General features: G+C 33.4%; 1 protein-coding gene across 1 annotated transcript; it reads left to right on the top strand.

Moving 5' to 3' along the window:
* Window positions 1–13,527: 13,527 nt before the first annotated feature.
* LOC109118333 (small nuclear ribonucleoprotein G-like) lies at window positions 13,528–13,806 on the top strand. The gene has a single exon (XM_033763171.1). It carries the CDS (start codon window positions 13,528–13,530, stop codon window positions 13,804–13,806), a length of 279 nt encoding a protein of 92 aa, XP_033619062.1.
* The last annotated feature ends 232 nt before the right edge of the window (window positions 13,807–14,038 follow it).

The raw sequence follows: 14,038 nt of genomic DNA, 5'->3' as shown, positions 1-14,038 counted from the left end.
AGGAGATAAGAGACTGGGGTCCATAAGCAACATTAGAAGTTATATACCAAAAGTAGGCATATCTCACTTCAAAGAACAAAAAAACAACTGATATAGAACCTTCCAGCAGGGAGATGTAAAATTCAAATTCTGCTTAAGAACTATGATTAAAATTTCAGACTATAAGGTTTGGCTTTATGGAATATTTCATAGCTACTTTAAAAAAGAAATCAGCTTTATTATGGTATTGTTTAGAACACCAATAATTAATTCCAAATGAACAATGTGTTGTTTTAACAAATGTACACCCTTGTATAGACAATACTACACCAAAGACAGTATTTTTATCACTTTCAAAAATTCTTTCATACCCTTTAAACCTTTCCCTCTTCCCTGGCAATTAGTCTCAACAGTTTTCTCCTATCTAGAATTTCATATTGATAGAATCATACAGTATATACTCCTGTGCCTTTTGTTTATCTTACTGAGCATAGTTATTTTGATATTAATCTATGTTTTTACACTGATCAGTAGTTTGTGCTGCTTTTTTGAGGAGTTTACTCCATTGTATGGGTGTAATTGAATTTACTCATATATCTCTTTATGGGTATTTGTTTTGTTTCAAATTTTTTGGCTAATTCTTAAATTGTCATGAACATTTGTATGCAAGTGTCTTGTGGCCATCCATTTTCTTTCACTTACTATCATCCAGTACCATTAAAATTGAAAACATTTTTTTTCCTCCAGTTTTTCATTGGTATTTAAATTCATCTCTGAAGTGGATATTTTTGCTAGCAAGAGGATGCTACCCATATCACCTATTATAATGTTTTGTTATGCAGAAGCAGAGTAAACCAATTTTAAAAATTGGTATGTAAGTTCTTATTATTGAGGGGAAAATGTATTAATAATTGGGGAAATTTTAAATTGAGTTTAAAGCATGATTGCTAAAATGTAATGATGCTAATCACTTGAATAACAAAATACTTTTTAGAAAAAAAGCGATTTTTAAAAAAGTCTTCTTTTAAAAATATTTAAATTAGTTAATAAATAGAAGGCTGTGAAATGATGGACTGACCCTAACCAATTCAAGAGATTTTCCAGTGGGGATTGAAACTTAGTGATGAGTCTCATAATCCTTCCAGCAAGAACGTTCTTTGACTTGGGGATTCTACACTTATAGACTGTTTGAAATCATATAGCATGAGAGGAAACTTATTGAACTGGGAGTAAGCATGTCTGGGTTCTATTCTTTATTATGAAACTTATTGTGGAAATGAGTGTGCTTTGGTTACCTTAATCTAAGATATGAAAATTTCTGTTTAGTTTCTATGACATTTTGAGTCCTACTACACAGAATATTCTCTATCATGTTCCTCTTCACTTTCCTTCCCACATCTTTGAGGATTTGTTGTACTAGTTGGCTCTCACTATTTAGTGCCATTATAACAAATTTTTGAGTACCATTAAATGATTATTGTGTGAAAACTCAGGATGTTCAGATTTTTACTGTCTAAATACTTATTCATCTTGTAAACTTTTTTTCCTTTTATTGAGTTTATTGGTACATTTTAGGTATACAGTACAGTTACATTAATTTCTGGGATCTTGTTCCTTTACATGACAGGTCTTAGTTCTCAAACCCTTGTCCCTACCCTCCCTTCACCCACTCCTCCTCTCCCCATTTACAAATACCTTAAATCCATTTTTTCATTTGCTCACATTTTTTTCTTTTCCCTTATTCCCCTTCCCCTACACTTCCTACTTTCCCGATACCTTTAGCCCTTTTCTTCTTATTTCATATTGTTAATTATCTCATTAGGATTTTGAGTACTGTAAATTTCTTAAGGGAAAATTATAAGAGGAAACTACTTTAAAAATTATCAAAACTGCTTATCTTCCAAAGTCTAATGTGGTGCTTTTAGGTTTTCTGGACAGTTTTCTCTATCATTTAGATCTCAGGTAATTTCTTCCACTTATTCTAAGATCTCAAAGTTAGGTCATCTAAGTACCTGAAAATGAATCAGAAAGTACCTAAATTATCCTGAGAGGAAGAGAAGAGAGAGAAAACAAAGTGGTGTGGGTTTTCTTTTTATGAAATTTGGATTTGACTTAATTTAAATATGGATGATTTAGGAACACATAGTGATTTGCCCTCTACTAAACACAATTAGTATTCTAGAATCTGACCTCATTGATTTAGAATTGCTTTTTCTTGGAAAATGTGAGAGTATGCCAGATATCTTTGTGCTCCTTACCATAAATTTTTCACCAAATCTTGTGGAGAATAATCAAGTAGGATTAATTAATAATCAAGTATAATAGAGATCTGCGTGCTTTTGGTGTGTCCAAATAAGCTCCTATCAGACTGACCCTTGCCTAGAAAACAATTGTAAATTCTGGGGCAAATACAAAGATTAAACATGGGAGGGCACTGGAGAAGAAACAAAGGCAGATTTTTGAGGCTAGTTAACATTTGAACGAAGAAATTATCCTGAAACTTTTGTGTATTATATGGATTTTAGATTGAGGGTGGAGTCTGATTAATGCTGCATGAAATACACAAAACTCTTATAGAAAACTTGCAATTCTGCTTTCCAGAAAACAGGAGGCAACCAAAACTATTGAAAAGTGACAGTGGAATCACAGAAAAAACAATCAGAAAAGGAGAAAATACAAATTCCTCATATAAATTCTACCGACACCTCAGGCTAATTCCTGAATTAAACATGCTCATGGTAAAACAGAAGGCCCACTCCAAAATTTATAAACCAGAGCTATGATTGTACTACTCCTTGAGACAAAATTTCTAGTTTTAGTTCAACCAAGTTAATCATAGACAACAGAAATTTTTTAAAGACTATAAGAAAATTAAATGTCCATAACTTGATATTAACAAAATTGGGGCTATAATTTTAAAAATCTTAACAAAAAAGAACAAGAAAATGTGGGTGTTTGTTGCAGCCTTGATGGAAACTTACCCTAATGCAGAAAATAATAAACAGGATTTTAAAGCATTGTTGCAACTATGCTCAATACTATAATAGAAATATTCTGGAAATAATTGAAGAGACAATTTTCAACAGAGAAATAAAAATTTTAGGAACAATGAAATGGAAATTCTAAAACTAAAATATACAATATCTGAATTGCAGAATTTATTAAATGGACTTAACAGCAAAATAGAGATGGGAGAAAGTTAGTGATTTTTTAAGATAGATGAGAAAAAAGATCAATGTCAAGTATGCTTAGCTGCTTACAAAATTTACTATAATCTTTCATCTCCAAGCTATGACTTAAAAATTCTTATGGAACTAATGTTATATCCATGCCCTTAACTAGAAACTATGCTTTGTCATTCCCTTGTAAAGATAGTGGTATTTGATTCAAAGACACTTAATATAGTATTCACATACCAATTAATGGATGCATCAACTACTAGAAGATTTGTATATCTTATAAAATAATTAGAGTTATAAGATTTTGATAATTAACTGCTTTAGTTGCTGTGGAATAATCATAAAATCAAAGGATTTTCCAATTAAAATGCCTTATACTACACTACCACTTACTTAATTTGTAGCTCTTGAAGATCTTTATGATAATGAATTCTCCCATAATAACAGCTGAACTTTATTGAGCATTTGTGTGCCAGAAAATATATTTGGAATTTATATCATGTACTCCTCAAAACAGCCTTTAAAAGTAGGTAAAAATTTTATGGCTGCTTGTATCATTGAAAAAGCTAAGACACTGTAATGTTATTTCATAACCCATTCACTTGTGTAAATGGTAATGTCAAGAAATAAACATAGGCTCTCTGTTTACTGCTTACTGTGCTTCTTCATGCCTTGCCCATTTTGATGAGTGGTTGCAATAGCAATAATTAGATCCTGCATCCTTCAGTACACGTGAATTAAAGCTGATTGCAATGGGTTGTAATGAATTACTATTATAGCATTGGCCAGTTACATTTAATTTATTCAAGAATCTTCCCAAAGTTAAGCATTTAATGGCTGTTTAATTTAGTGGCTGATGACTATTAAAAGTATTTTTCTTCTTTATGTTTATTCATTAAGTAAACTGTAAATTCTCCAGGATAATGGAGATTCTTGAGTGTTTTATCATTAATAGGTCACCTGCAGAAATTCATCTGATTTAATGGCAGCAAAATTCATTGATTATGATATTTAATCTATAATGTATTTTGGAACTCTAAAACAACTAAGGATTTAATATTTTTTAAATTCATCAGGTTTATTGATATGTTTTATGTATACATTATGATCACATTCATCATTGGAAATTTGTACCTGTACGTGGTTTATCTTGGTTTTTGTTTTATTTCTCTTCCCTCTCTTCCACAATTTCACCCCTTATTTACAAAAGCTTTGCTTCTATTTTTTCTTCTTTTCACAATTTTTTTCTTTCTATTCTTTCTTTTTGCCCACTCCTTCTCCCTAGTTCTCCTTCCCCTTTGAATGCTTTCTTCCTATTTCACAAAATGTATTACATGCAAAATCAGAATACGCATTCTTCTCAGCTGCATATGGGTTGTTCTCCAAAATGGACCACATACTACATACTAGCTCATTGAACATGTTTAAATAAATGCAAAGGAATTGAAATGATCCCCTATATATTATCAGATCATAATGCAGTGAAATCCGAGTTCAACAGCAGAATAAACCACAAAAACTTTATAAACATATGGAAATTGAATAACACCCTCTTAATCAATGGGTCACAGAGGAAATTGAAGAAGAAATTAAACAGTTTCTACAATTAAACAATAATATGAATACAATATAGTAGAATTGATGGAACACAATGAAAGCAGTCCTATGAGGGAATTTCATAGCACCAAATATCCATATTAGGAAAACAGAGTGAGCTCAAATAAACAACCTAATATTGAACATCAAGCATTTAGTAAAAGAAGAACAGGACAAACCCAAAGCTCATACAAGAGAGAAAATTATAAAGATCAGAGCAGAAATCAATGCAATGGGGAGACTCAGAATGATACAAAAATACCAATGAATTGAAGAATTGTTTCTTCAAAAGAATAAACAAAATTGAAAAACCCTTAGCTAATGTTATCAAAACAGAAAGAAAAGGCCCAAACCCATGTAATTAATGGAAATGGTAATATTACAACAGATCTAGCAGAAATCCAGAGGATCATTAATACCCACTTCAAGAACTTGTATTTCAATAAGGTGGAAATCAGGAGAAATGGACAGATTTCTACACATGTATGAATTTCCAAAGTTAAACAAAGTTATAAAAATTCTAAACAACCCAATATCAATCAATTAAATTGAAAAAGTAGTAAAAATTACCAACAAAGTTCATAGTCTGTTGGCTTCATAGCTGAATTCTACAAGAAATTTAAAGAAGGAATAACACAATTACTGTTGAAACTCTTTAATGAAATGGAAAGGAAAGCAATACTCCCAAATTCATTCTGTGAAGCAAGCATCACCTTGATCCCAAAATCAGAGAAAGACTCAACCAGAAAGGAAAACTACAGGCCAAGCTCCCTAGTGAACATAGACATAGAAATAATAAGATACCAGTAAACAGAATGCAGAAGATCATCAAGAGGATCATACACCCTGACAAAGTAGGATTCATCCTAGTGATGCAAGGTTGGTTCAACATACATAAAACAATGAATGTAATACACTACATTAACAGAGTCAAGGACAAAACCCATTTGATCATCTCAATAGATGCAGAAAAAGCATTTGACAAAATGCAATACTCATTCATGATAAAAAAATAACCTACAGAAAATTGGAATAAATGGCCTTTATCACAATCTGATAAAAGCCAACTATGAAAAACCAACAGCCAACATCATAGTAAATGTTCAAAAATTGAAATCTTTCTCAATAAAATCAGAAAAAAGACAAGAATGTTCACTGTCACTATGCTTCAATATAGCTCTGGAATTAATAGCTACAGAAATTAGACAAGGTAAAGAAATAAAAATAATAAAGATAGAAAACAAGTTAAATTGTCATTGTTTGCAGATGACATGATACTCCATATTGAAGACCCAAAAACTCCACCAAAAGTCTTCTAGATTTAATAAAAAGTTCAGTAAAATATCTGGATACAAGATCAACACTCAAAAATCAACAACTCTCCTGTACACTAAAAACAGATTCCTTGAGAGAGGAACTGGGGAAACAACTCACAGTAGCATCCAAAAAAGTGAAATATCTAGGACTCAATCTAATAAAGGAAGTAAAAGCCCTCTATTCTGAAAACTACAGCACTTTGAAAAAAGAGACTGAAGAGGACATCAGAAAATGAAAAGACATCTCTTATTCTTGGGTAGGAAGAACCAATATAGACATACTTTTAAAACTACTATATAGATTCAATGTAATTCCAACTGAAATTCCAACAGCATGTTTCAGAAAATTAAAGAAAATAATCCAAAAATTTATTTGGAATAAGGAGAGACCTAGATTAGCAAAAACAACTCTAGACAACAAAGATAAGGTAGGGAGTATCACAATCTCCAATTTGAAACTACAAAGCAACTGTAATAAAGCAGCATAGCAGTGGCAAAGAAACAGATCTGAGGATCAGTGGAACTGATTAGAAGATGAGGAAACAAATTGAGACACACTCAGCCACACCTTATCTTTGGCAAAGGAATCAAACACCCTCAACGGAGGAAAGATGGCCTCTTTATAAATGGTGCTGGAAAAACTTGGTTTCAGTGTGCCTAGAGATGAAAACTAGATGCGTATCTTTCACCAAGTACTAAACTAAAATTGAAATGGATCAAAGATCTAAATATTAAAACACAAACACTAAACCTGCTTGAAGATAGTTTAGGTGGAACTCTTGAAGACAATATAGGAAAAGACTTAATGAACAAAACTTCAGTCACATGGGAACTAGCACAAACAATCAACAACTGGGATCTCATCTTATTAAAAAAGGTTTGCTCTGCAAGAGAAACCACCAACAGAGAAGAGACAGCCCACAATGTAAAAAATTATTTCCAGCTGTTCCTCAGACAAAAGACTACTATCTCAAATATATAAAGAACTTAAAGAAGTTAGACCCAAATTTAAGACCCAATCTAAAAATGGGTATATGAAATGCACAGACATTTCTCAGGTAAAGAAGTAGAACAGCAAATAAACATGAAAAAGTGTTCAAAATCACTGGTCATTTAAGAGATATTAATAAAAATGACACTGAGATGCCTCCTCAGAACGAATAGCTGATAACAACCAATAACAAGTGCTGCTGGGGCTCTGAAGATAAATAAACCCTTCTCCACTATTGGTGGGAGTGTATACTAGTAAACCGCTGTGGAAGTCGGTGTGGAGATTCTTCAACAAACTAAAACTAGTGGTTCCATTTGACCCAGCTATTCCTCTTCTAGCTATCTTCCTGAAAGAATTAAAAGCATCATATTACAACCATATAGGCACACCCATGTTTCTAGCATCACAGTTTATAATAGCTAAATATTGGAAACAGCCCAAATGCCCATCAACTTTAAAAACACTTAAAGTGTTTTTAAATAAAATGGAGTACTACATGGCCATAAAGAAAGATAAACTAGTGACATTTATAGCTAAATGGATGGACCTCAAAACCATACTCTTAAATGAAATAAACAGGACGCACATATATAAATATCAAATTGTTTCTCTGGTGTGAAAAAATGAAAACGTAAATTATGAAAAAATTGTATAATAGATACTGTGAAATAGGAAGATAAAGATTTAATGTTACAGCTGTGCATGGTGGTGCACGCTTATAATCCCAGTACTCAGGAGGCTGAGGCAGGAGGATTGCTGTGAGTTCGAGACCTGCCTAGGCTACATAGTGAGTTCCAGGTCAGTCTCAACTACATAGTGAGACCCTGTCTCAAAAAACAAAACAAAACAAAACAAAACAAAATAATAAAATAAATAAATAAAGATTTAATGTTACATTAAAATTTAATTAAATATAGGCAAGAGGGTTCTTATATGTTCCTATGAAAAGAACTCTGAAACTACTTTGTATTTTAATTTAAAAATATTTTTTCTTCTGATAGAATTATCTGTGACATGTTCTAATATGTCAATTTAAAAATGTAATAATTACAAGTAGTATCCTGCCTCCTTTTGTACCACTTCCCAAGCCACTTCATAAAATTCAATTACCTTAACTCTTTTTTCTGTTTTCTCTGATATTTATTTCTATTTTTCTGAATAATAAGGGTATTTCATGTGGCTGTCAGCCAATTATATGTACAAATTATGTCTCAACAATGCTACCAAAAATAATTTTTAAAGCTATATGTCTATCCCTAATTTGATACAGCAAAAATTTTGCATTCACTGTGTCTATATATAATTGCTAATTTTCAATTTTCCTGATCCGTTTTCATTTTAGTCATCATCACAGTTTCTGAATATTTATGACATATATATTCAAATTCAAGTTAATGTTCAAGTTTTGAAACTTTATGCTAGGTACCCTGCTTGGGTGTTTTCACTTATATTATTTATACAACTGTGAACTTATACATTTAGTTTAGTCCCTACCTTTTACATTTTCTAGCACTGGCTCAGTAATTATTCCATACATGCCTTCCATTCCTGCCTTCACTCTGTGCTCAAGATCTTCTGCCTGAAAAGTCCTTTCCACCCTTGTTTGTGATCATCATCATTAGTATTTTATTTAAGACCTAAATCTTTTTTCCTAAGACTCACATAGTTACACCACTCCCATAACTAATCTCCCCTCTTCCTATGCTTCTTGAACTAGTAACTGTTTCTTATTGCTCTTCATGTTCCAAAACAGTGCTTACCTATTTGCTGAAAAGAAGTTCTCCTTTTAATGGACTTCTTAATATTATCTATCTACTGAACTCTCACCTATTCAACATTATATTCACAGATTTTAAAATAAAAAGCAAATTTTAAAATTGTGGCATTTAGTTCTTCTGTGTGTGGTTCTGCGGAATGAGCCTAGGGCCTTTTCATTTACCCTGCTAAGATATAATTTTTGTAGTTTAGTTACTTGACTTCACTTTGTTCTTTTTACATTAAAAAAAACCCTGATTGAGTGGGGACAGTTTTTGGTTTTTGAGACATAAGGCATAGAATTCATTTATTAAATGTAAAGTATGTCCTTGGTAAATCTTCTAGACTGTAGAAAGCCCTTTGGCCCCAGCTTTTTGCTCACTGAAGTTATGTTCTCTCCCAAATTAGTCATCTCCAGTGTAGCTTTCTTATAATCAGAGATTTTCCAGGCTACCCTTCTAACATTTGCTTTACAAAATGTTTCATTTCAACTCAAATGATTGTCTCTGACATTTTGACTGAAATTTTTGCTCAAGCAAGATGATGTACTACAGGGGAAAATGGAAACCTCACATGTGATAGGAACTGAATAAATGTCTGTGTCATTAATAAATAAAGTAAGTGTTTTTGCAGGCAGAAAACCATTGCCATCTAGAGAAATTTCATTGCCCAAAACATCAGGGTTAAGAGTCTAATAAAAATCAAGTCATGTTTTGATATATATTTGATTTAGGATTAAGAATCAGAGAATACATTTTTCAGAATCTCAGAAAAACTTACTCGCTTAGTTTTAATATTAGAAATGTACTAATTTTGTGGGTTATTTAAATGAATTTTGAGTAGAGTTTTATATTAGGTATGAAACAGATTATCTAGTTTCTGTTTTCTAATCCTGCCTTCATCTCTCCTTACATATCCACTTGGATATCTAACAGATATCTCAAACTTTACATATTCAGATCTGAACTGTAGTCTTTTCCTTCCAAACTCGTTCCACTATATGATTTTTCCATCTAAGTTGACAGTGACTTCACCCTTCCAGTTTCTCAGGCCACTAGCCTTGGAGTTGCTCTTGACTTGTCTGTCTCTCTCACCTCCACACCCTTTCCATGTTACTCCCTGTCCTGAAGCTGTTTTGATATCTTGCCAGATTATGTGATTACAGCACTTTCCTTCTAGCGGGCCCTCCTGCTTGCCCCTCTCTACCTCTTACTTTCACTTTTGCAAAAAGTATGATACTTTAAAACGGATGTCATATCGGAGCACTCACCTGCCCAAATCGCTGCAACATCTACCCATCTCATTTTGCGTAGAATCCGTCTCGCCTCCTCTCATTCCTCCTGGCACCCACTTCCCATTATTTGGCTGGAGTCTTTTCTCCAGCCACACTAATCTCCTTGATTTCCTCCTTAATCTTAAGCATATCCTACCTCCGGGATTTCACTGTGTCCTTTGCTTGTTGCACTCACTTCCTAGATGTCTGCTTGGCTAAATTCCTTGACATTTTTAAGTGTCATCCCCAAACTTCCAACTTCCCTGTGCTACTCCATTTTCTTTTTTCCTTTTTTAACTTAAATTTACTATTCACCTTCCTTACCAGAATATAAAAACCACAGATCATGGATCTTTATTTTCCTAATGTATATAACTCAAAAGTTTTTAGGATAGTCCACAACACCTAAAGGGTAAACGACAAATATTCTTTGAAATCATTCATTCTGTTTTGTTATGCTCTATTGGAATACCACCCAGTGGCTAAATTTATGAAGAACAGAATTTTATCTTTGTGCCATTATGGAGAGTAAAATATCTAAGATCAAATATTGACAGGTTTAGTGTCTGGTAAGGACTTGGTTTCTGTTTCTAAGAAGGCTCCTTGAACTTCACATCTTCTGGAGAAGAACACTGTTCCACATTTGACAGGGAGAGAGAAAATCCACCCCTAAGAGTCCTTGTGCAACAGCATTCTTTCCCAACACCTCCCACTGGGCCTATCTCCCAGTGCTGTTGCAATGGGGATGAAGTTTAAAATGTGAGTTGTAGAGGAGACAAAAACATTCAAATCATATCAGACCTAAATTGGAAATAAGAAAAATAAAGGCATTAGTGAATGTTCCAAAATACATTAAAGAGAAAATCCTTTGGACAAAAGACTAGCATTCCAAGATTTTGCAATCTGAGGATTATGCAAGGCTTAATTTTATTGGTTTAAAGATACTTCAGAGGCAACAGTATTGATGTGTGTGTTTTTTTTTTTTATTGTCTCTGGCAGTTGCACTGTAAGAATGGCAGGACAATATGAGAACTGCAAAGCCCACGGATTTTTGACTGGTAAAACAGAACCTAACAGCTGGTAAAGGCTATTAGATATTAAAGTAAAATATTCATTTGGCAAGTGAAGCAGAATGGGAAACAAGAGAAGTTCTTTATTTGCTGGCAGCCACTGATTAACAGGTTGTACATTTGCAGCCACTGAGAAGGGTGAGCCTTGGCAACACCAATGAAAACACCTGCCAGATGGGGAAGTAGCCCCCAGGGAGAAGTGCAGCACAATGGAACAACCAGACCCCATTTGTTCTATGCCATCTTTGAAACACTCAATTGTGGTTGACAAGGCAGAGAGCAGAAGAAACATCAGAAAGGACTAGTGATGATAATCCTTGCTGCATTAATCTTTACTCTTGATGTAAAGGCAAAAACATACTCAGAATTTTTCAAACATGGTTTTCATAGCTATTATTTTCAAACCAAACATAAAACATTAATATTCAGTAAGTGACTTACATTTTAAATTTGGAATTTTATGAATTTCTGAGCACCCATGAAAGCATGTTCAAATGTGATGTAGCTTTTAGTCTGGCTGGTGACTGGAGAAGAATTTAAGCTGACGATGTTTATTGCAAGGGATGAATGTGGGTGAAAAATAAGCTCAGTTACAGTCATAATCATTACAGAAAGCCAAAACTATTTGTTGACTTACTAAAAGATAAGCGTTGCCAAGAAGCATACTGAATTATGAATGTTTGCAAGGAAGAATATTTGATTAAGAACAGAGGTCAACCATAACATAAACAACTTCTATAGGAAAGTAAATGTTAGGCAGATTCCTTGGTCTTCAGCAAATAAACCATGAGAAACTATATTTTTGCCTCCTTCAATGAGAAGAATTGTTCTTCTTCAATAAAGTCTTTTACCCCAGTTTTAAAGTACTCAGGAGCCAGTCCTTTCTATTCTCTCACCAACCAACAGTACCATTTTTCCTTTTCTTCCACGAAGTGCTTTTTGTTTTTTGAGCTAGTTTCATTGTCTTGCCTTATCCTATAATATATCACATGGCTGTTGACCAATCCATACAATCTCCCTGCCTTCTCTTCTTCATTTTGGGGACTTTTTCACGTCCCTTATTTTTTCCAAGGTTATTTTTGCCTTCTCATTTTAATTGACATATATCTTTCCACTTAGACAGATGCACAGTGCTCAAGCATTTTTCTTTTTTCCAATACCTTAAAAGATTTCACAGATTAGAAATGGATTAAAACTAAACAAAACAATGACAAAGCAGAATAAACTGGTATATAATTATAAACCAAGAATTATTTCTTTCTTGATGTTGAACCTAGGGTCTCACATATCCTCTATCACTGAGCTATACGCCCGGGACAAGCTAGAAAACTTTTAAATGATGCTTTTGCATCATGATCTTTGTTCACATAACAATTGAAAGTGGTATTTATTTGAAGGCAGTGTTAGTAATCATTTAGCAACTGTCCAAAGTGGAATGGGGATGTGTATACTATAAGTTATCAGGGAAGGTCTAATGTAAGGCACTTACTTGACCTTGAATGTGAGTGACTCAATAAATTTGATACATTTCAGCTCTTGTTTCTCACCAAGGTCCTGATATATGATTATTACATATCTGATTTAACTGATGAATATCATAAAATTTGTGCAGATTAACCTATTTACAAAAATTACATAATTTAAAGTTTCTATCAAACAATATAGCTTTAGAGATTTGCTGTACAATAATATATTTAGAGTCAACAATAATGTATAGTATACTTAAAATTAATTAACGCGGTAGATCTCATGTTAGGTATTCACACAATACAGGAAAACAAAGTTAGATTAAATTTTTTAAAAGTGGGACTGTTGTTCAAAGGCTTCCTACACTCAGCATACCTGCAATAAAAATGTAAGGCAGAAGCATGTGAATGAGAGGCTGTGCTGGTTTGGGATAGAAACGTGTAACCTGTTATTGCTAGTGAGTTCTCACTGACAATGACCTAAGTGATTTCTAGAAATTGATGATTTTGAGGTTGTGGCTATTTTGTCACCCTGGGTTTCTGGTGAACACTTCTGCTGGCCTAGTAGAATATGTGTATGAAAAAGAAAGGTACCTTGTTACCGGGAAACACATTGTTTCAGTTATTTGTTAACACAGTATATTGTATCCTATCCTTACAAAAGGGTTATCATTAAGTGGGATTGCAAAATTCAAATACTAGAGAATATGAAAATAACATAAATATTAAGAGAATCACGGGAAAAGTGCATGTTTTAAACTTTCCCATTACAGGGACAAATCTGTTAGATCCATTGTTTATGCAAATAATCATGGTTCCACAATAACCATAAACAAACAAGGGGTTAAAATCAGCTTCAAGGTTGCTTTTCAAAAGATTTCTGAGCCCGCGGATTAGACAACATGAGCAAGGCTCACCCTCCAGAGCTGAAAAAATTTATGGACAAGAAGTTATCATTGAAATCAAATGGCGGCAGACATGCCCAAGGAACATTGAGAGGATTTGATCCCTTTATGAATCTTGTGATAGGTAAATGTGTGAAGATGGCAACCAGTGGGCAACAGAATAATATTGGAATGGTGGTAATACGAGGAAATAATATCATCATGTTGGAAGCCTTGGAACGAGTTTACATAGTAACTGTTCAGCAGAGAAATCAATTCCCCTCTTCAGAGCACTAGCTATTACTAAAAATTGGGTCATACACATTTTCATATTAAATTTTTTGTTAATAAAAAAAAATCAGTTTAAAGAAAGGCATGCATGGGGCCTGGACAATTTCTTGAAGAAATATTCACTACCTAAAGCAAATCTTATCTTTTGTTCCTGGGATTGAATTTGGGACCTTGCTCTTCCAAGGCAGGAGGCGGCACCACTGAGCCCCAAACATTATCTTGTTAGTCTGATGTTTCT

The sequence above is a fragment of the Fukomys damarensis genome, unplaced genomic scaffold, assembly GCF_012274545.1.
Source record: "Fukomys damarensis isolate Sample0158 unplaced genomic scaffold, DMR_v1.0_HiC HiC_scaffold_14, whole genome shotgun sequence".
NCBI classification, from domain to species: domain Eukaryota; kingdom Metazoa; phylum Chordata; class Mammalia; order Rodentia; family Bathyergidae; genus Fukomys; species Fukomys damarensis.
Note: the sequence above shows the minus strand (reverse complement) of the source record. Positions and strands in the feature narration are given on the sequence as shown.